The sequence below is a fragment of the Sparus aurata genome, chromosome 14, assembly GCF_900880675.1.
Source record: "Sparus aurata chromosome 14, fSpaAur1.1, whole genome shotgun sequence".
Lineage (NCBI taxonomy): Eukaryota > Metazoa > Chordata > Actinopteri > Spariformes > Sparidae > Sparus > Sparus aurata.
Window position 1 is genome coordinate 20,812,597 of NC_044200.1, and position 23,380 is coordinate 20,835,976.

The window sequence follows — 23,380 nt, forward strand, 5'->3', positions numbered from 1 at the left end:
CAACACAATAAAAAGACAACCACGGTGCTTCAGTAACTTCACTTTCAATTCAGGATTTAATTCTTGTCACATAACATTCACAATGTTTGGTGTTTTGGTCCAGACAGTGATTTTTAATTTTTTTTAAATCTTTGGGCTTTTCCAGTACATATAAAACTTTATAAAACTTTAATATTTCTGTCAAAAATGTTCAGTCATATATTTAAATACACGCGTTGTCGTAGCTTATAGAGTTAAATTGCTGTAAATTCTCCACACAGTTTTGGTTTCGAGCACTGAGGTCACATTGGCTTTTAGTGGTTTCCTTTGGGACTCGTTACGTCAATACTTTATTGGTTGTTTCCATTGTTAAAATACTTCTCGGCTCAGCTGGTCTGGTGCACCTGGGCGTTGTAAGACGCTGGTTCACACATAATTAAAACCGTTGGCACTGACAGTGTCAAACATATTACAGTGTTTGGTCCTGATAGCTTTAGAATACGAGGGAATCATCTGGGAGCGGTCGTCTGGAACGCTATAAAAATAAACTTTGGCACCGTTAAGATCCCAGCCGGTTCACTTGAGAAACACTAGAGAGTTTGAGTCCAGGTGATCATCACTGACAGGTGCTGTACAGCGTCACTTTGTGGCTGATCTCGTCCAGAACCTCGCGGACCTTTAGCTCCAGCTCGGCCAGCTCCTCAGCTTTGGCCTCCAGGACTCGCTGGTTCGACTCGTAGGATCGCTCCAACTCTGGAAACACAGAGAACGACACTGTTTGTTTGAGATAAGAGTGATGGAAAAGGTAATTTACGTTTATCTATGTTTATCTATTTGTATGTGGATTTGTTGTTTTGAGCCTGTTTAAGATGATACAGATTTACCAGGTGAGGCACAAAACAAACTGAATCATGTGATGTGAAAACACTGTGACGTTACCGCTGAGTCTCTGTAGCTTGGCGCTGCTCTGAGCGAGCAGCTCTTTGGCCTCCTGCTGCAGTTCGTCCGCTTTCCTCCTCGCCTGCAGCACCGACTCCCCTTTATCCCCGACCAGCTCCTCCGCCTCCTCGAGTTTATCTTTCACCTCCAGGTCAAACTCCTTCACACAAACAAACAAGAGTTACTGAGATGACAGCAGCAGATTTTTCTGACCAGGTCGGTGAAACATTCCCCCCCTCAAAGAGTCAAATGTAAGGTCGTGTAAGAGACCTGCTGCGCCTCCTCTGCGTTCTGTTTGGCCTGCTCTGTGATCCAGTCGGCCCGCTCCGCCAGCCGGTTCACCTCCAGGTTGTTCTGTCTCAGCAGCCCGACCTCCCGCTCCAGCTGGACCAGGCGACCCGTGGTGTTACTGAGCTTCAGCTCCGACGTGGCCGTCTCCGACTCCACCTGACACACACACACAAACACACACACACACACACACACACACACACACACACACACACATAAAATATACAATAATGCAAACTGACTGATGTGTGAACATGAGTAAAGAGAAATTCAGAATAATGTTTTTCATGTGCTGAGTACATATTTAGTTGGATTTTTTTTTTCATGTGTGAAACTGAGTAAAACATTTTTTAGTAAAATGTATTTACATGTGTGAATCCGAACATTTTGTGCATTTCTTTTTCAGAATAATATTTTGTTCATGTGCTGAGTAAAGTTTTTCCAGATTTTCTTTATGTGTGAAACTGAGTAAATATTTTATTCATGTATGATCTGTGATGTTTTTTTCAAATGTGAAACTGAGTAAAAATATTTTTCAGATTTTATTTTTTTTTTTTCCAGATTTTTTTTTTCAGGTGTGAATCTGATTTCTTTTCAATTATTTCTGAAACTGAGTAAAAAAAAATTTCCAGAAGTTTTTTTTCATGTGTAAAACTGAATGTTTTTTTTTTAATTTGTTTTCAATTGAAACAGTTATCATATTCAGAGTTTTTTTTCCTTGTGTGAAACTGATTAAATCTTTTATTTACGTACAATCTGTGATATTTATTCATATATGAAAGCGAGTAAAACAATTTTTCTGGATTTTTTTTCCGTGTGTTCTGAGTAATATTTTTCTCCAGCAATACTTTTCTTTCTTTTTTTCTAAACTGACTGAATTTCTTTCCAAATATATTGAAACTGAGTAAATTATTTTCAGTTTTTTTTTCAGATTTTTGTATTTGTGTGAAATTAAATTGTTTTAATTAATGTGTGAAACTGATATTTTTTTTCAATTTTTTTTTTTCTGAAACTGAGTAATTTCTATTTTTATAAGATTTTTTCTTCCATGTGTGAAACTGAGTAAATATTTTATTTATTTGTGATCTGTGGTGTTTTTCTTCATATGTGAAACTAAAAAAACATTTTCAAGTGCAAAACTGAATTATTATTTTTTTTCAGAAGAATATTTTGTTCGTGTGCTGAGTTCACAGCTTCCAGTTTTTCTCTCATGTTTTTTTTGTTCATATGCTAAGTACATTTTTTCCAGATGCAGCAGTGAAAACCACTTCTGTATTCACACTGTACTGTAATCTTGGAGGTCAGAGGTCAAACTCACAGTGACCAGCAGGTCCATGGTGCCTTTAGTGTTGTTCTGAGCCAGCTGGATGGCGTCCATGGCGACGCTCTGAGCGCGCTCGCTCTCGTCCAGCGCCGCCTTCACGACCTCCGCCGTGTCCTTCATGTTGGACGCCTGCTCACTGAGGGACACATGGAGGAAATGTTTAAACACTCCCAAGTATATAAATAACTTTATCTATATATCCTGTGAGAACAAACTGACAAAAACAGTTGATGTGGGGCTTTCACATGGCGTCTCAGTCTCATCTGTAGATGTAAAAAATGTGTTTGGAATCCATTTTTGAGCAAATTATCATCTTGTGTACAGACATAAATAGACTTTCAATACAAAAAGAACAAAAGCAAGTTGAGAAAAAATCATTTCACATGTTAATAGACTCTATTACAGTTTTAATAAAGTTAAAGAGGCTCATCTTGTGGATATTAAGAGGGGATGATGGTACCTGGCAGCCTTGGCCTGTTTCAGCAGCGCCTCAGCAGCCTGGATGTTGTCGGCGCTCTGACTGAGGATCGACTCCACGCTGGTCAGAGTGCCGACCTTCTCCCTGATCTCCTTTGTCAGCTCCTGCAGCTTCTCGGTCGAGGTCGGCATCTCCAGAGTCAGCACCTCGTTGGCCACCGCCTCGATCACGGCAACGTCGGCCTTTTCATCTGAAATATCCGAAACAAAACAGAGTAAATCCTTTTCCCCTTGAGTTCCTCGAGTTCTTAAACCATATGGTTATGAACATTGGATACTGAAGTCCTTTTATTTGAAACACCTTTTTAAATATTGAAAATCCCAAAAAGAGAACGGCTGTCAATATGTAAATACATGGCTCTAAATATGTAATAAATGCCTTATTTTTGATCTGCTATTAAAGGAGCACGGACTCTAAAATGTAAGAATAAGTGACTTGCAGTTACTGTACAGTGTCTGTTTGTGGTGTACTCACTGGTCAGCAGGTCTCGTATCTCCTTGATGAGGTTGCGCAGCTGGTCGTTGCTCTGCTCCACCCGCTCTTTGCTGCGGTTGGATTTGATCAGCACCTCCATAGCGTTCACCTTGGCCGCGTTTGCACGGTTGTTGGCCTCCCACACCTGACCACAACCATGAATCAGTGATTAACTCACGTCCATTTTTGAATTATTCCACATCTTACGAAAAACAGTTCCCTCACCATCCTGGAGAGCTTGTCCACCTCCTGCATGGCTGTCAGGATCTCCTGGTCCAGGTCTTTGGCTGATTTAAGAGCTTTTTCCGAGGTGATGACGAGGCCGCCGCATCCCTCTCCTCCGCACTGAGGCGCCCCGTCTCCACGACAACCCAGACCCCCGCAGGAGGAGCCGGAGCAGCTGTCGCCGTCAGCTGCACCTCCGCACACCTGCAGAGAGAGAATAAACACAACGTGAGGACACAGTTCATCAGTTCAAGGTTCGTTTATCGTCACCTGAGAATATTTTGTTGGTGTTTCTCACCTTTTCGCTCAGCGACACGAGCTCATGCTGCTTCAGCTCATTTGATAGTTTGTCGAGCTTCTTCTGATTTCTCTGGTGCTTGCGATCGAACTCCTTCTGACCGCCGCTCAGTTTGTCCTCGGTGGCTTTCCGTACCGCAGCCGACTGCTCCACCGTGTTTCCAGGATCGCTGGTGGAGGCGTTGGCGCGGAGCTCCGCCATCCTAGACTGCCTGTGTGCGGCTGAAATGCTGTCCATGGCCCCTGAAGACAAACGTGGAAAACTTTCACTACATCTCAGAGTATTGTGCCTTTACGTGTCTTTATTTCATATCATAAAATAGTATGAATATAAAGCAACATGCTGATGACACCCGTGTTCTCCACAGTCGTGTTTCTCACCCTGGAAGTTGGCGTTCTTGGCGTCGTACACCTGCTGTCTCAGCTCCTTCACACTCTGCTCCAGCCGGCTGGCCTCGTCAGTCAGCGCGTCAAAATTAGCATCGGTGGCGTTGGCGTCGCCGTGGAGAAGGTCCAAGGTCTCCTCCGATGTGTTCAGCTTCCCGTTCAGGTAGGACATCACACCGCTGGGGAAGCAAGACAGTAATGAACTAACAAGTAAAACAAAAAAGGTGTCAAATAAATCTTTTCTCAGATCTGTGCATACGTGATTTCGTGCATCAGGTCCTGTATCTGCTCCAGCTTCACCGCCGCAGGGTTGCTCTCCACTATCTCCCTCACGGCTTTGGCGTTTCTCTCCAGACTGCCGACTAATTCTTTATACGGCGCCGTCACCCCGCTGCTCTTGAGCTCCGCCACTTGGGCCTCCAGGCGTTGAGTTTGATTGGTCAGCTCGCCGACCACATTGTCCCAGACGGCGAAGCACTGGTGGCAGGGCTCACATGAGGGGAACTCCCCCTGGAAGCCCCGGGCACACTGGTCACACTTCAGGCCCGACACACCTTCCACACAGGTGCACTGACCCGTCGCACGATGGCACTGATCGCTAGAGATTCCCCGAGCGTCGCACTCACAGGCTGGAAAGAGACGGAAAGAAAGTCATTTCAAGGAATCTTAAATAATCGAAGAACGTTTAGAACATAGACGTATTTATTTTTCGGACAACAGACTCGTTACTTTAGTTTTAATGCGTCTGAAGGGAAAAATCTAATTATTTTCTTATTTAGCGTCACTGCACAGCGGCATCAGTGCATATCACACAGACGTGGCGAGACAAAAATGAGGGAAAAGACAGAAATAGAAAGAGACGGAGAGCAGCAACATGGATGACATGAGGTTCAGTTAGCTAGCCTGTAGAAACGTCCTTCAGAGGGAAACTTTTTACTTTTATACTTAGAGTACATTTCAGAGCCTGCACTTTATTACTTTAACTTGAGTAAAGAAGCTAAATAAGTACTTTTATCTGCACTTCCAGCATCCGAGTCCACAGGAATTTATTTGAAAAGGTGTTTTTTACACCCATTTTTAAGCCGTGTTCTCCACTGTAGCTGCGGTAGATCTAAAAGTGTTAAAGTGGGTGCACAAGCCCGACTGCTGTCAAGGGTGTAAAAAACATCTTGTCCATCAGTCAGTTTGGGCTCTCGGGGCCTCTGGAGCCTTGAATGATGACGGATGCGCTGTGAGAAGCCGGTTAAAGTTTGTTGTCTTTGAAAACTTCTTCTGAAATGCTGTTTTGCTGTGAACCTCCAGAAACGTTTCGTAAACTTCACCCGACTTTTCGACGGCACCAGGGTGAGGAGATAATGACTGGTCTTCCATTTTTGGGTGAACTTACCCTTTAAGTCATAAACGTTTATTCAACCTCTGCTGGCTCCAGTAAATAAACATGGACGTGAACGTGACCTTGAAGGTCAAACTGACCCTCTCCCACAGTGTTGAGTCACTCCACGGGGTGGCCTTCCCTCCTCAGAGGAGAAGAAGAAGAGGAGGAGGAGGAGGAGGAGGAGGAGGAGGAGGAGGAGGAGGAGGAGGAGGAGGTTTGGTGCGAGTCGGGAACGAGGAATGCAGCATTTGGGAGGTTTCGTCCATCAGTTCCCTGCGCTTATTTGTGTGATTTATGGAGCAGAAGGTGAGAGTTGTCACGGTGAAACATTACACCTCAGGGCAAGAACATAAATGCTGATTACAGGCCATGGACAGTGAAGCCTTAAATCCCACCTTTCTTGCAAAGATGCCGACAAAACTAAAGTTTTAACCTCCTGACACCTGAGTGTGGATATGAGAACGACCTCTCAGCTGTGGCGGCTTTATCATCAACTCCCTCTCACGCATTCACTCCCACACGTTTCTCAGTAGCGTGCTCAAGATTTCCCGTGAATTTGCACATTAGCGGATCATCCGTGCGGATAGAGAAAAGCGAGGATCCAGCTGGTTTAACGGCTCAGGGGACCTTCTGGGAATACGGCGGGAATAATTTAGGATTCCTGGGTCCTCTGGGCGTCGGTGCGTGACGAAAATGGGATGCCTGGGAGATGTGGGGAACATCTGGTTCTCATGTGTAGGGAAGGAGAGGTCATTCCCAGATCCCCTCCCTCTCCTCGCCTCTCCTCTTTTTTTTCTCTTCACTACTCCCTCTCTCTTCCTCTCAACGTGAGCCGGCTACTGTGAGACGCTTCACTTCTCCGGTTTGTTCGACACACAATGAAACTATTTTGGAATCGGGGGAGAGATAACGAGCCGTCGTGTAATCACTGTCTGACAAAACCAACTCAGACAATCTGCAGTCACCACTGGTATGCTTCCTCATACGTAACGTAAAAAAACACACAAAAAAAGAGAAGACAAACATGGAAATAACAATATAAAGCTCATCGTCACTGTAGGGGATCTTATCCCCTGAGAACTGAGCTTTAACAACATGAGAATACAGTTCAGTCGGGATGTTTTCCCTTATTTTGGCCCCGTATTCCAGAACAACTCGCTCAGTGTGAAATGAAACAGTCACCGTGACATTTAAGGCTCTGGAAGAGTGTTCACATCCTTATCTGGTGAACAGCGACATGTTCCTGGTCCTTCACCAAACCTCAGCTAAGCTCTTAATATATTTCAACGTTCTGAGGAGCAGAATTAACGTCAGAAAGCAGGAAGTGAAAGCAGCTGCAGTCCAAGTCCTGGCCGAACATCATTACATTTCCTTCTGCTGATCTGAAGTCAAGATTGTGTAAATTCTCAAATATCAAAGTGCTTTTCGCTTTAGACAAACATGTTATATCAGCGGTTCCATCCTGTTTTCACGATCTTGGAAATGTTTCAAGGATGAGTCCATTTCTTCATCATTTCCATTCGTGACATTTAATCAGATTTACTGTCCTTGTGTCTGATCATGTGTTTAGATTTTAAGGCTTTTAGATTGTTTTTCTTTTCCTGTCTTTCTTTGTGTTTTAAAAGGTGTTCTGTTTCTATTGTGAGGCAGTTTGCACTACAGTTGTTATTGTAAAATACAGACTGAAACATCTTGTAATAGCATTTTTCAGAAGCCGGTACAGATTCAGATGCTTCCTTCCTTGAATTTGGCTTGTTTGTTTGTAGTGTAACTTCACTGTGACCCCACCTATTGGTATGTGGACCGCTTTAAAGCCTTCAGTTTGGTATGACGGCCGTCTCCATCTTGGTTTTTAGAAGCCAGAACTGATATAGTTGGACAAGAGGGTGGAGCTGGAGAGGATATCCTGATTGGATCTGACGGTGAACGCTAAAGAATTCCCTGATTTATCGTCTATTTTACTGTAAATGGGACCATAACTTGCAAAATGAGCATCATGTTGTGTTGAAGAAGGCTTGAAACTAGTGACTGAGATCAGGAAACTCATGAGGAAGCTGTTTACTTCTCATAAGCTCACATACAATCAGACTTCTTTTTGATACCAGTCAGAAAGGATGCAGGTTTAAGGCGCTTTTCAGAGCGCCGTCCACATTTTCTACGGTCTTTGGTTTGTTTATTGGTGACGGGTGATGACGACCTACCGTGACATTTGACCTTTGGATCTCCCCAGAAGAGCTCTCTGCACTCCCGACACGTCTTGCCACCAAAACCTGGTTTGCAGGAGCACTGACCTGTGACCTTCAGGAACGACACGTCACAAAGAACAACAGGTCAACAAATGTGAGTGAGAGAGCCTTTGGTCTCACGTCTTTCCGTCCGCTCGCAGACACAATGAGAGCTTCACTGTTCGACGCAACTCCTCGCGCAGAAATGTGTATTCAGTTATTCCTCGGTGTATTCTGAGACTTCCTTCCTCTGATGGAGAGCAGCCAGTAAACACAGAAACCCGAATGTTTGTGCGAGAGTGTGAGCACACTGCTCTTCACGTTTCAGCGTGCACGACTGAATGAGAGAGAGCTGAAGAAAAAACACAGAGGGAGGAAATTCCCAAACAGCTGGAGTCCATATATCAACAAATCTACACAAACAGGTTTCAGTGATTAGATGGTTGGTCACAGTGACTCACAGCCGCCCTGCAGCTTCACTCTCAATGAGGATTGTTTGGAAAACGTCCTCAGCAGTCCCCAGATAGTCTAGGGAAAACCTCCGGCAACAATAGTTCATTGAGAGCAAGAAGAAGCAGCTGCGATAATGCTAATGCAGGAAATGACGCAAACTCAAGCTGGACTGAAGGTTGCGGTTCTGGTTTTTTTTTTTCATCGCGGAGTCTGACTCACCTCGTTACAGGACGATCCGTAGGAGTGGTCGGGGTCGCAGTCGCAGCGCTGGCAGCCCGTTCCGCTGGCGATGTTCCACGTGTCGGCGGCGCAGCGGTCGCAGTTCTGACCGACCACGTTGGGCTGGCAGGGACACTGACCGCTGAGCTGATCGCACTGACAGTCGTCGGGGGAGGAACAGGCCTGAGGAGCCGTGCCCATCGGGTAACACATGCACTCTGCACAGAGGAGGGGAGACGTCAGACAGGGCTTGACCTTTGACCTCTGACAGTGGCAATTGGCTCACTTCAGATCCAAGTACCATTTTGCACTGGACAACACAATAAAATAGGAGCTTTAACTAAACTTAAAATGTTAGATTTGGCCTCCAAGATGAAAAGTTTGGTCACTCCTTCTCCAAATGTGCCGCTCAAACGTGCTAAATTGTATAATATATATATATATAAGTGTATGTAAAGTAACTCAGTGGTGTCACATTCACATCTGAACTCACTCCTGCAGCTCTGCGTGCCAGCGTTGCCGTAGTAACCCAGTTTGCAGTGCTGGCAGGCGTAGCCCTCGGTGTGGTACAGGCACTTCACACAGGCGCCGGTCCGAGCGTCGCAGGACCCCGGGTCGTGCATGTCGATGTTGTTGTTGCACTGGCAGGGCAGGCAGCGCCCGCCGGGCACCAGAGGGTTCCCGAAATACCCCGGAGCGCACTCGTCACACCTGGCACCTGGAGGACGACGACAGGAAACAGGAAGTGAGGCGCCGCGTTTTAAAGTTCAAAAAGGCCTTGAAGTGTTTGTGTGTGAAGTGAAGACGTGTGGCGCTTTGAACGGCTGTTTACACGAAAACAAATCTGTTCCTGGTGAATGCTGTGAAATGTTACCGGTGTGTGTGTGTGTGTGTGTGTGTGCGTGTGTGTGTGTGTGTGTGTGTGTACCTTTGTAGCCCGGGCTGCACACACACACCAGCTGGTTACCCAGCAGGTAACAGCTGTCAGAAAACTGGCGTCCACTGCGCGGGCCATCGGGGCACATGCAGGCGCGACAGTGGTCACCTGAGCCCAGCTCTGGGTCGCCATGGTAACCGTTCAGGCACCTGGAGGGAAGAGACGAAAGCTGTGTGAAGCCGAGAGACACACCAGCATCCTCTGACTGTTATCCTTGATTGATTTAACCCCACAAACTTGCAGCCGCACCTCTCACAGTGGTGTCCGGTGGTGAAGTCCCTGCAGCCCTGACACTCTCCCGTCTGAGGGTGGCAGTACTCGCTGTGGCCGTTACAGTTACACGGTCTGCACTGAGGGAAGCCCCAGAAGCCCGGCAGGCAGTGGGAGCACTGGCGCCCCGTCGCCCCTGAGACACACTCGCACTGGCCCGTCGCCTCGTGGCACATGGCGTTGACCGAGCCGCGGAGGTTGCACTCGCAAGCTGAGGAACAAAAACACGACTCATCACGCGTCTCTCTTCTGGGTTAACCAGCATCAACTTGTAGGATTGCGGCCTTTACTCACGTCTGCAGCCGGCGGGGCTGAAGAGGAACGTAGCTGGAGCACAGTGGTCACAGTTCCTCCCCACGACGTTGGGTCGGCACCGACACTGACCTCCGCTGGGGTCGCACAGGGCGCTGAGGGAACCCTGAGGGTCACACTGGCATGCTGGGAGAAGAAGAAGAAGTCAAGATTTAATAAATACGCCACATCCTGTCTCATTGTAAAATCAAAAACCAGAACACACAAACTCATTAAACCTCGTACCCATGGCTCCTTTGTGCAGCAGAGCGGAGACGCTGAAGATGTAGTCGTTACAGATGTCGGTCATGGGGCTTTTGATGACGCTCTGGCTGCTCTCCAGACATCGGTAGCGCTGGAACGTATCCCACGCTCCCTCGCCGTCGATCCCATGGAACATGTCCAGCTCCCTGACCCGCGGTATTAACACCAGCTATTACGAGACGATGAAGAAGAGAAGAAGGAAGGAAGAGCGGAGAGGAGGGATTATTATTTCAGATGTTTAGGTTGCTGAATTAAAAAGTGCTGTTCGTTGGAATGCACAAGTTAAGAAATGAAAACGCACAGAGTCGATGAGCGTGTACGGGCTCTGGACGTCGCTGACGGACGAGTAGAGAGGCAGGCTGAGTCGGACCGTGTAGTTCAGTCCTTGCTCGAAACAGATCGGCCTCAGCAGCAACATGTGTCTGAAACACAACACGGAGTCAGTGTGTGTGAGTGTGTGGGACACGTTGCTGCAGGCGGAGACACGTAACGTAATGTGTTACCTGGATCCAGGTGGAAGAGAGATGGACTGGTCGTCTCCACTCTGGATGGAGTTGCTGCAGTGGCCGGAGTAGTTTGGAGGGTTGAAGATGGGACGCTGCACTCGGACGTTCACCTGCTCCCACTGCTCTGGAAGCTGTCAATATATAAAGAGAAGTATAAATATTCTGTGTGTGTTTTTCTTTGTTTTGTGTAGCTCGCTTCTGTTCTTCCAGCTCGGTTTTATCTCCTTGTTAACTACTCTACTCGACAACGAAACTTCGGGCTGTTCTCTGCATCTGTAGCTGGGTTTTAAATTGTTGTTTTCCCTTTTTTCGCTCTTCTGGATTCTCACATCTGGTAAGTAAACGAGGAAGATTGATTCAAGATGGAGCCTCAATACTGAGTTTACCACTCTGACTTCACACATTGGTGTTTGTGGACTACCGTCTTAAAGCTTTGACTCATTTTGGGGTTTTTTGGAGCCAGAAGTGACCATATTTGGGCATCCTGACTGGATCTGTCAATGACGAAGCAGCCGCACTCTCCAACATCTCCCAGACTTCTTTTTGAAACCAGTTTGCTGAGCGTATGAACACGTTACCTGCGGCTCATAGCGGATGAGGATGTCGTAGTCCATGGATTCGGGGATGTTGTTGATGGAGAACTCTAAGTAGGCTCCTTCCGGCACGTTAACAAAGCCCATACCGGTCCACGTAGGACTGCGATCCAGAGGGTAAGGCCTCGGTACGACAGTCACGCCCTGACAGAGGGACAGAGATTAACACAGCTGTGCATATCTGGGTGGAAGCATCACAGAACAGATCACAATAAACACCCACAGGTCCGTGCTTGGCGTCCTCCGCCTCGTAGGTGTAGTGATCCAGAGCGATGAAGTAGAAGCCGGACTCGACCTGATCGCAGCGCCGTCCGAACATGTGCTCCCTGCACACACACTGTCCAGAGAGAGGGTCGCAGCTGTGGACAGAAAGGTGTGTTTTTATTCTTTATATTTACAGATCAATCAATTAATCACTGACTATAAAAAAGGGGTCTTTAAACGTACTTATTGTTGACAGCCCCGCCCTGGTCGCAGTCACATGGTCTGCAGCCGTCCATGTCATTGGACAGACCCCAGTGCTGCGGCTACAGCGAGACAAGAACAGAGAACAGACGTTCAAACACACTGTGACACACATGTTTATATAGACGTATAGTATCCAGTAAAAGTTTGTATCCTCACCAGACACTGATCGCAGTTGTGTCCGTCAACGAGGCGCTTGCAGAAGCAGCTTCCTGTCTCTGAGTTGCAGGGGTTTCCTCCCGGCAGAGTTCCCAGCGGGTTGCAGGTACAAGCTGCCAAAAAACACACCGAGACAACGGAGCAACAGAGTCAACCGCGTCAGTCTGTCTGTCTACTTTGGATTTTGTTTGCCAAGAGATGAAAACAATCTATACATTACGTGAACTGAGATATTAAACAGACAATATAATTCATAAACTTGTACTTCCACTATTTGAGACTTACGTAAGCAGCCATCAGGTCCTTGTCCCAGCCCGAAGTGTCCCTGTCTGCAGGCGTCACAGCGCTCGCCCTCCACGTTGACTTTGCAGCGACACTGGCCTGAGATCAGCCCGGCCTGCACGTCGGTCCGAGCGTCACACAGTCCGCCCTGCAGCGACCCGTCTGGGTCACAGTTACACTCTGCACGGACATGGAAAATGAGCTTAGGGCGACTGTTTAAACACATTTCATTCCCACATCTGATGGTCATTTAAAAGATGATGAGGAACATTATTTGAGCTTTGTCTTGGGTTCATTTGTAAAACTGAAAGAAGGAAACGGTGTTGAAACTGAATGGGTGTGTTCGGAAGATTATATTTCCCAGAGACAATAAGTTAGCCTGATGATGAAGCAAGAGAAACAAAACAAAATCCTCTGGAGAGCGCAACGATTTCAGAGCTATGTGGTCAGAACATGTTGAAATATCTTGGACGGATGACGGAGAGAGAAAGAAAACAAATCCTGGTAATCCATCTTAACGAGTTCTATTGACTCTCCATGACGCTTGTAATAACATCACCGGTCCAGTACGATGTTTCTGTGTGAGAATGGGCGAGATAATGAAAAGCAAAAACTTGGAAAAGCAGCATGTAATTTGAAAGAGGAGAAGAGGCTGTGTTTCATTTCACGGCGCTGTTTCCACTTGGAACCAGCACTTAACAGCTAATTACAATCATGATGCAACAACGGCTACTTTCTGCTTTTCACTTCAAAGGCTTCACCGCAGCTCCAGATGGTGAAAAGCTCCCGGAGGAGGACGTTTTAACAGCCCGTTCATGTGATGAGTGGAGCGGCCCTTTAAAGAGGAGCACTCAGAGGTCAGAGGTTACGTAGAGGTGACTCACGCTCGCAGACGTTCGGGTCCCGCAGGTCTCGGTTCGGGTGCTGGAAGAAGAACGGCGCGCACTGCTCGCACTGTCGGCCCACCGTGTTGTGTTGACAGTCCTCGCACACGCCTCCGCTCATGTTGCCGGTCGTCATGTACACGGCGAGGTCGAAGTGACACGATGTGGAGTGATGGTTGCACTCACACCCTGAGGAGGAAGGGGGCAAAGTGTTGGATTTAATGGTGGTTCTTCGCTTGAAAACATGACTTTTATTTTATTTTTAAGCACTTTAAAAAGGCTTTTATGCTTGTAAACTATATATTTATTGTGTATTTTGCACATCTGTAAGTATTTACTTATCATTTCATCTGCCTGTATGCTAAATGTGAAGCTACGCTCCAGGCAGCCGGTTAGCTTAGCATCAGCTAGCATACTTCTGTTAACATTTTCACACTAATTAAACAAATAAGATAAAGTATGTGTTGATTAATGAGATTTTTCAATTTGGACAACTCTTTTGTGTTTGTAAGCTAAAAGTGAAGCTACAGAGCTAACAGCCAGCTAGCGTTAGCTTAATTAGCAGGAGGGAAACTTTTGTTAATGCTTTTACGCTTCATTTTTTTACACAGATTAAAAATTTGAGATATAAAATGCTGATGAGTGAATTTTTAAGTTTTTTCTTTAGGTAGAAGGAGCCTGGCTTACTCTTCTGCGTCTGTTAGCTTAGCTTAACATGACGACTGGGAGCTAGGGGGAAACAGCTAGCATACTTTTGCTAATGTTTTTACACAATATTGTTTAATGAAGATAAAACAAATTAGATATAAAATGTTGATTAGTGAGCTTTGGAGCTTTTTGTTTGGCTAACTCTTCCATCCTGTTTTCGGTCTTTAAACTAAGCTAGTCGCATGCTAACGTTAGCCGTAGCTCCACATTAACGCACCGACTTGAGAGTGGTATCCATCTTTTCTTTTCATCAACAGAAAAACAGACATAGAAGAAGTGAAGATTGTGTTCTTACTCTTGCAGGCGTTGGTGTTTCGGCCCTCGGCAGGTCTCCACGGCAAATCATGGTGAAAGTCCCTGCAGCGCTCACAGTTCAGTCCCTCTGTGTTGTGGTTACAGACACAACGTCCATGGACCTGCACACAAAGAATAAATGAACACTAACTGTATGTTTGGGATCTAAAAAATATAAAACATTCAACATGTGTTTGGTGTACCATGCCCTCAGCTCCAGTCGGCGCTCCATCCATCGGGGCGCACTCGGAGGCGTGGCCGTAACAGAAGCAGTTGCCGCGGACGACCATGTCGTAGAGGGCGTAGTAGTACTTCTCCGTCACCTCGTCGCGGGAGTCGAGCAGGTTGTCGCCCAGCGTGTGGAGCTTGATGAACTTCGTGCGGATGTTTGTGATCTTCAGCATGTCTGAACACAAACACAGAGGAGATCAGTTAACAGAGGAAAGTTTAGGTGCATCGCTCAGCGGCATCGCAACAACTGTTTCTCATTAATTCTCTTCTGTAAACGCAAGTTTCTCGGTGAGTTTCGGACCGTTCCTCACACACCCACAGCATTCACCACATACCTAACATGAGGCCTCTGGATGTGTGTGTGTGTGTCTGAGTCTGGATGTAGGTGAGTGTACAGAGGCCGACTCGCTTCCACATGTGAAATTCCATCATGTCTGACCTCTGATCACCACAAATCTGCTCCAGGTAGATGTTACCTGGACTACAGATGACTTAAATCTACTTGGAATCATCTCTATACTGTAATGAGTTCACTGTTTGTTGTCTTTGTCTGTTTTCTCCAGAGGTCAGAGGTCAGGACACTGTTACAATTCAGTCCATCTCTTGATTATTTTGTTAACTTTGGTATCAGGTGTGTAAAGTCAAGCCAAAATGGATGCAAAGCCTGCAGTCTTAGTTTGTAAAGATAACATTTAGGAGCATCTTACTCTGAATCCTCAGGCTGTAGGGATCCTCAATCTCGAAGGCGGGATCCAACACCCGGAATATCACCTTAAAGAGACAGAAAACAGACGTTCATGAGCCCTTTCGTTAAAAAACTCAGAGTTCAGAGACTCTTTTGCACAGAAAAACCTTCAAAATGTCATTTAAAAGGTAAATAAATACAAAGAATCAAAGGTAGACTCACCTCTCCCTCCGTGGACGGTTCGATGTCAGAGTAACGGGTGTCACAGATGACTTCATCCACTTTGGCCAGCGGCCCGGACGACACGCCGGGGAAAGACGACTCACAGTCGTAGGCGAAGTAACGATAAACCTGCCACGTCTTCCCGAAATCCATCGAGCGCTCGATCACCATGGCGGCCGGCCGAAATGTCTGTCAACAGAAACGGACAGCAGAGACGAGTGAAAGTGTTGTTATTGTTTGTTCATGTATCATCGTTTTATGAGCTCTTCATGACGTATTCATGTGTCTGCTAATATTCTCTTACAATCCTCAAAATGAAATATTGTTGAGGCCTTTTCTTGCCATTAACATCCGATTCATCCCATCGAATTACTTGTTTCTTTGCATTATGACCTCACACACAAGTTTCTGCGTAAATAACCAAGAAAATCAAACTCAATTTCTCAGATTGTGATAAAATAATAGTGGCTTTAATTTCGTCATGTCTTAATTGTGTGAAGAACATTTTTCATGCACTTTATTATGAAGGGCGCAGGCTGTTAAACATGTCGAGCCTTCCTGCCATCTCATCCCCAAACAGGATGCGACTGGACACACATGGAAAATGTCTTTACGAGTGTGTGTAGAGTAACAATGTATATCAACGAGGGGCGCGAGTCCAGCTGGCCAACGTCACGGCCGACCATGAGATCCAGACTCATCCTCTCCCTCCCCCTTCTTCTTTTCCCACCGTTCTCCAGAGACCAAAAATGATTTTCCACATTCCTCCACCGCAGCTGTCCGACACTGTGTTTATCTCCGTGAGTACGCGAGTGTTCATCTGATATATGTGTGTTTGCATGTGTGTGTGTGTGTGTGAGGGAGAACAGGCACCTTGAAGGTCATGATAAGGTGTGTGAAGTGAAACTCGGCCTCCAGGTCCAGCTGGATCGTCACGTTCTCCACACCTGGAAGACAAAGACAACACCGACCACACAGGAAATTAACAATGAAATCTCTCTTTATTGATTTCATCTCATTAAAACCTGAGTATTAAAGCTGTCGACACACCGCAGACGTTTCTCTTTCTCACACACACTCTCTCTCAAATGTTTACAGACTCTTTCTGCACATGTTTATGAGCTGGCTCTCTGGTCGCGCCCACATACGAATCTAATCAATTGAAAGCTCCACTTCTGGATTGTGTTGCTCCGAATATTCCTATTTTCTAAATCCTACCAGCTACTTTGCACCAGTAAAACAGAAGAAATGCTTCGTTCGTCATGTCCAGTTAAAGACAACAACCTATGTAAACCTGGCAGCGAAATAGGTCATTCGGTCAGTTTGGTCCGAACAGAAACAATCTCAACAACTACGAGATGAATGACCGTGAAAACTGGCACGGACACGGATGCTCCCCTCAGGGTGAGTTACTGTCAGGAGTCCCCGCCAGAAGGTCACTTGATCATCAGATCAGCGAGAAGGGAAATACCCTGCTGCGATCACTTGACTCCAACAAGAGGCTTCCTCACTTGTTCTGTCTTTGACCCCGGCCATGTTGTGTGTGCGTTAGACTGAGTATTATCTGATTTAAACAACACATACAAATACCAAAACATCGATCAATAAATATAGGTGGATGTAGAAAATAAAAGCGCTCTACATTGCACACACACGTTTCAGTTTACTGGCTACAAAAAATACTTCAGTTTCCCCAAATACTTGCAAATTATCACTGTTAGCCATTAGCCACGTTAGGCTACATTCTGTTTGGTGCTAATCAGCAAATGCTAGCATGCTAACATGATGAACTAAGATACTGACATAATAAACTTTATAGGATACCTGCTAAAGTAGCATTTTGAGCATATTAGCATGCTGACTCTGGCACTTAGCTTGCTAGGCTACATCCTCACAGAGCTGGTTCACAGTTAAGCTAACCTTACCAACGTCCGCCAAAGTTATTGAGTTGTGTCATTTTTGGTTTATTGTGTTATTCATACTTAAAAGTCCAACTTAGCATCATTTTATAACAGAATTTATCAGGTGTTAATGTTAGATATGTAAATCTATCATGCTCTACTTCAGTCATTAGCGAGCTAACGTTGCTAAGCTCTGTCAGTAAGCTAGCTAGAGTTGCTATGTAACACCTGCAGATGTAAGAAATAGTTTGTGCTGTGCAGCCATATTTTGTTTAATCAGGTTTTACTCTATTTTTTGTAAAAAATGTAATTTAAAGTCTTCAATGACAAACAGCATTTTGATCAAGTGTCATGTCACGACGTGCTGATTATTCCCAACGTTACAACGATCTAAACTGTCATATATAAACAAGCTAACCAGCTTTTTTGGGGTCATCTAAGTTACTGACACAACATTTATAATCTTAGGTGTGGACCTGTTGTGTTTCTGTGATGTGTAATTTAAAGTCTTTCCAGTAACTGTTGATCTAAACAAGTTAGCTAACTGACACTTAGCTTGGTAAAATAACATACCATTAGCAAGGGAAGTTTCATTTTGCTACTTTAGTTAGCGTGTTTATTTAACACGTATCAATGAGCCAAATTTGAGCTTTAACAGCAGCTGGTTTGTAGAGTGTAACTGAAGGACTACTGCGAGGGAATTAGGAAATCCCAAGCAAAGCCATCTTGAGTCTGCAGCTTCCTGCTGTTTCAAACACATCTGCACTGCTGGCCGCTGCTCCCTCCATGACTCACACCTCCGACAGATTCCCAGCGCTCACAGCGAAACATGTGCGGCATGAATGTGGGAGCATGTTGTGTATGGGAACTTTCTCCCTGGGCTCAAATTGAGGATGTTATTATGGCGATAGTTCCCCCCCCCAACTCGACACATGGTGCACATTTAGAGTAAATTAAACTGAACGGGAAGAATAAACGAGCGGCCTCCGAATTCAAAGATGAGTACGATGGCTTTTATTTAACCACACAGGCACCTCTTATATAAGATATTTTAGCGTGACATCCATATGGAAATATTTTCTGTTTTATTGCCCTGTGAAAAGTCATACCTTTACACTTATTATAGCTCATACACCTGGCGTCAAGGTGAATCTACCTGTGTGAGAGTACAAACTGTTCCTCGTTCTCACCGTGGCGCTCTCTGAACCTCCGCTGTCTCATTACACACTTCCCTTTTCCCCCACTTTGAAGGCCCGTGTGTGTTCCAGTGATGACACACATCTGTTTCCTGTCAGCACACCTGTTCTCCTCAGCATACCTGTAAGCCCCGCCCCCCCTCCCCCAGCCCTGCCGTGATTGGCTGCAGCGAGAGGCTCTGTGATCTCCCGTCTTGTCATTATTACCGAGCTCTCATGAGAACAGCGTCGGCGGGAGCGTCTCAGGAGTTCTCACCGTTCTCAGACTGCCACCAGGTCTTCAGGCGGTTGTGGGCGAAGGTGGTGACCACGTTCTCGATGGTGTGGCTGACGTGGTTGTTGTCGTCGTCGTACATCTTGCTGGAGTCGCACGCGAAACATTTCTTCTCCTCCTGACGGACACAGAGCGCAGAGAGTGTTAAAGGGTCACTGCACTCAAATTACAAAGACAACATTTAGTCTCTCTGACCTCTAAACCATCCCAAAGTTATGAGAATGAGATTTTTGCAGCACCCAAATCCAGACGATACAACTCAAACATGAATGAGATTATAAATAATATAATATACTTTTGTATGATGGGCATTTGTCGCTGTGTTGTGATGTTCTAAGGAGAGATTAATCGATGATTCCAGAAGATAATCCACAAATTAACTGATGAGAACGCTCCTATTGCAGCCCGAGGTTGATAAAACAGCTGATCTCTGGTTTTATTACAAAAAAAGTTACAAAATCTGCCTTTAAATTAAGCTGATACTTAATGATTTGGGATCGCAGGACGAGTCGGCCGCCATCCCAAAGTGTTTTGACGAGTTGGGATTGAATAGAAAGTACTAATTCACTTTAACGATGGATGAAAGTTGACTGAGTATCTTTGGGTTTCTGGGCAAACAAACAATTTTAAGTAACCACCTTTGTTTGATGGGGATTTCTTGCTATGTTGTGATATTCTAGGGAGCGATTAATGAATGATTGGAGAAGATAATCCACAGATTAATCAATGAGAAGAATCCCCAGTTGTAGTCTGAGGTTAATAAAACAGTTTATCTCTGTTTTTATTACAAAAATGTTACAAAATCAGACTTTATGAAGCTGATACATCATTAAATTCAATTACTACTTTCTACTGATGAGTCCATATAAAACCTTTTGATGGATTAAAGGTCCTATTTGCAAGAAAAATTGATTGTTGAGTCTCACTCCCAACTCGACTAATGGTCAAACGTCCTACGATCCCAAATCAAGAGTTTTTTGATGTATCAACTTGATTTAAAGTCTGATTTTGTAACTTTTTTGAAATAAAACCAGAAATCGGCTGTTTTATTAACCTCGGGCTGCAACTAGGAGTATTCTCATTGGTTAATCTGTGGATTATCTTCTCCAATCATCGATTAATCGCTCCCTAGAATATCACAACATAGCGACAAATCCCCATCATACAAAAGTGGTGACTGAAAATAGTTTGTTTGCCCTGAAACCCAAAAATATTCAGTCAACTTTCCAATGAAATAATTAAATAATCACATCTGAGAAGCTGGAATCAGCAACGTGTTTGACATTTCTTCCAAGGAACTGTCAGCTCATCAATCAACCGGCTATTAGTTTGAGCTCTACGTCAAAACGATCGAGATCACATTGTGCGTCTGTGTGTGTGACAGTGTACAGTTATCTGCTCGCTGTCTTGTCGAGTGGGAGTTCAGACATTCCTCGCCACAATAAAAGCGCTGTGCTCCTCACAATCCCGTCCCTGTGTGCATGTGGTCCGGGGGCGAGGCAGGGGATACTCTCTCTTTATCAAACATCCCCTCGGCCGGTTCGCGCTGTGAATGGCGTCCTTATGAAATCAGGGACGCGGCCGAGCTTCCTGAGGATGAGCACAGTCCTCAAGCATGAGATGAGGAGGAGGGAGGAGGAGGGAGGAGGAGGACGGGAGACATTTCTCTCCCAACGACGCTGCTGAGTGGAAGCACTCAGCTCGCATTTCAACACAGAGAGGTTTTGGCAGAGGGCTCGATGAAGTTGAGAAACTTGTGTTGATTGTTCGCACGCTGCAATAATGTGAGATTTAAGAGTGTGTGTGTGTGTGTGTGTGTGTGTGTGTGTGTGTGAACCAGATGGCGTGCAGGCGAAGCTTCTGCTGACAAACGTAGTGAATAGAGACGCAGCACAGACACCCAACCTGGCAACCTGATGTAAACTAGAGGGTTTAAACTTGTTTTCATCCTGATCCAGAGCCCTCAGTTAGAAATCTGATCTTTTCTTCTGAAATAAATGACTGAAACAGATTAATCAGCTACATAAATAGTTGCCGATTAAGTTTCGGTTGGCAACTCATTGATTAATCGATGATTTGTCACAGCTCTGTCATGATCCTACAGTAGGCGTTAAGTTACTGCCATAAAAATGCAGTTTTCAGAGAACTGACACACGTTCTGTTCATTGTTCTGACAAAATACAGAGAAAATCATCTTTATTCTTTAATTAAATCCAAAGTTTAGCACATGTATTTGTTCCTGGCAGGAGGGTAATTATCATTCATTGTTTTGATTTTAGTCTGGCTGAATACAGTCAACATATATCCGGTTTAAATCAAAACTTTATTCATATCTTAAAGCTGCGACAACTTATCGATTAGTTGTCATCTGATTAACTGGTTTCCTTCCTCCTCTATGACAGTAAACTGAGGATCTCGAGGACGTCACTGATCGACAATTTTCACCATTTTCGGACATTTTATAGACTAAACGAATCGATTCATTGAGAGAATGATAGTAATCGTTAGTTGCAGCCCGACTCAGTTTACTGGGACACACATGAAAGATATTTACAGGAGGAAACGGACGCAGACGTACGTCAAATATAAGAGAACTTGAACATTTATTTGCTATATCCAGAACTCTCTTTATAAAGTTCAGATTATCATAATGTCCTGATAAGAATATTTAGTTTATAAGTCATTTTGAAATGTGATTATTGTTGGTTAAAGTTTGTTTCTCATCTCATCATCGTCACATTTATCTTCTCACATGCAGATGTTTCCTACAGAGACACGTGAAGCACTTCATACAGTGTTTGTGAAGGAATGCATGTAAACTAATGAAAGTCTTTGATTTCATATCTTTATCGTCCTGCCGGGGAGAATCTGATCTACAGGCACTACTTTGTTCTCTTTGTCTTGATTTATAACTCTGTAGACGTGTTTTTCTTCTACTCATTGTTTTCTGTCTCTGTCTTCTTCCCGTAAATCACGTCTGAATAAAGTTTGTTTGCTTGGTTTCACTTTACAGTCACAAAAGACATACAAGCAGAAAACCAAAACCAGAAGAAACTTTACTCGCTCTGTGTTTCATATTAACTACAAACTTTGAAATCATCCTTCCAGTTCAAGTTCACAGGAACTTTAGTGCAGATAAATCAGACAAGCTGTCATGACGTTTGAGTTTTGCACCAGAACTACGTCTAACGATCTTTGAATTTGATGCTTCATCGTGATTATTAAATGTCCAAGAAGTTGAATGACGTCTGGTTGGAGTTTGTATAAACTCAGACTCTAAGATGATAGTAAATGTCAACAACCAGAATTAATTATCGTTATTTTAGACTGTTAACAAACTTTGAGCTACTTTGTAAACTGTTTATTTGACAATTTATAAACATCAAATGGTCCCTCGAATAATGTTTAAACAGTATTTAATGACCATTTACAAATTATTATAAACATGAGTTGCAACTTTACAATAAACAGCTGCTTGATAAATAGTTTATAAAGCATTTTATTGTTTATTAACAGTGAAATTGACCTTTTAATAATGATTGTTGCTCTCAAGTGGCTCACATATGTCTGAATTGTGGACTATTTATCTGGAAAAATCAACTTCCACAGCTCAGAGAGTTTAGTTTCCCAGCAGCTCTCTTTCTTACCTCCAGATGTCCGACGATGCAGAAGCGCTCCGGCTTCTTCACGCCGCAGGTGGAGGAGGCGGTGAGCTTGTGGGCCCGGCCGATCAGCAGGTCACCTGTGGCGGGATAACAGCTGCCCTCCGTGCAAACATCTGCAAACTCTGGATACTGAGCCCTGATGGGACACCACAGGGCTGCAGGGAGGGAGACTACTGTCAGTCCTGAACATGATATCCTGTAAGATATCCTCTTAGAACAACAGGTAGCCTCCTATAGAAACACTTATCCTCCTATAAAAACATTTATCCTCTAATAAAAACATTTATCCTCTTATAAAAACAGACATCTTGTTATGAAACAGCTCAGCCTGACTTGTTTTCAGTTGTAAAACCCAGAAGTTGAGAAAAAAGATGCTGTCAGTTCCTTTAAATTAAAGTCACATGCACTCCCTGTAGATAAAGTTATACTTTGCTGTCAAACTTTCCTTCAGCAGCTTCAACTTTTCCCATAATTTCTGCAGTGATACGGTGAATAATGGCTCTCATATGGCTCTGATTACATGTGTTGCTGCTGTAAGAGGAACTTTTTGGCAGCTCCAGAAGATAAGAATCATGCCAGTGAGATGAAAACACCTCAGAAAACCTTCAAAATATAGAACAAACTCACCCAAAGCTGTTAAGAGGTGGATGATGAGCGACATTGTCCGGGTCAGGATCACTGACAGCTCGTCCTGTCGGTGATGTTGATGCTCCTGCAGCCCAGACACGAAGTGTGTGTGTGTCTGTGTGAGTATGAAGTGAACAGGCAGAGGGAGATGTGTTCTAAGTGCGCATGTATGGAGGGTGGACAGTGCCAGACCAAGAAATGATAGCTGTATGAAGTGTGGATAGTGCCACGCCAAGAAATGATAGCTGTATGAAGTGTGG

General features: G+C 44.7%; 1 protein-coding gene across 1 annotated transcript; it reads right to left on the reverse strand.

Annotated features, from left to right (window-relative positions):
* Positions 1–28: 28 nt before the first annotated feature.
* On the reverse strand, positions 29–23,245 carry lamb1b (laminin, beta 1b). The gene is made up of 33 exons (XM_030440361.1): positions 23,121–23,245; positions 22,476–22,648; positions 18,811–18,946; positions 16,331–16,404; positions 15,458–15,646; positions 15,258–15,321; positions 14,523–14,725; positions 14,321–14,441; positions 13,318–13,506; positions 12,437–12,613; positions 12,152–12,264; positions 11,975–12,054; positions 11,751–11,886; positions 11,513–11,671; positions 10,932–11,065; positions 10,730–10,850; positions 10,411–10,597; positions 10,168–10,311; positions 9,853–10,084; positions 9,595–9,752; positions 9,160–9,384; positions 8,667–8,884; positions 7,971–8,067; positions 4,654–5,023; positions 4,389–4,573; positions 4,009–4,250; positions 3,711–3,914; positions 3,486–3,630; positions 2,994–3,201; positions 2,528–2,669; positions 1,189–1,365; positions 919–1,078; positions 29–732 (listed from the first exon to the last, which is right to left on the reverse strand). Exons 1-33 carry the CDS (start codon positions 23,152–23,154, stop codon positions 596–598), a joined length of 5,334 nt encoding a protein of 1,777 aa, XP_030296221.1. The 5' UTR covers positions 23,155–23,245; the 3' UTR covers positions 29–595.
* Between the last annotated feature and the right edge of the window lie 135 nt (positions 23,246–23,380).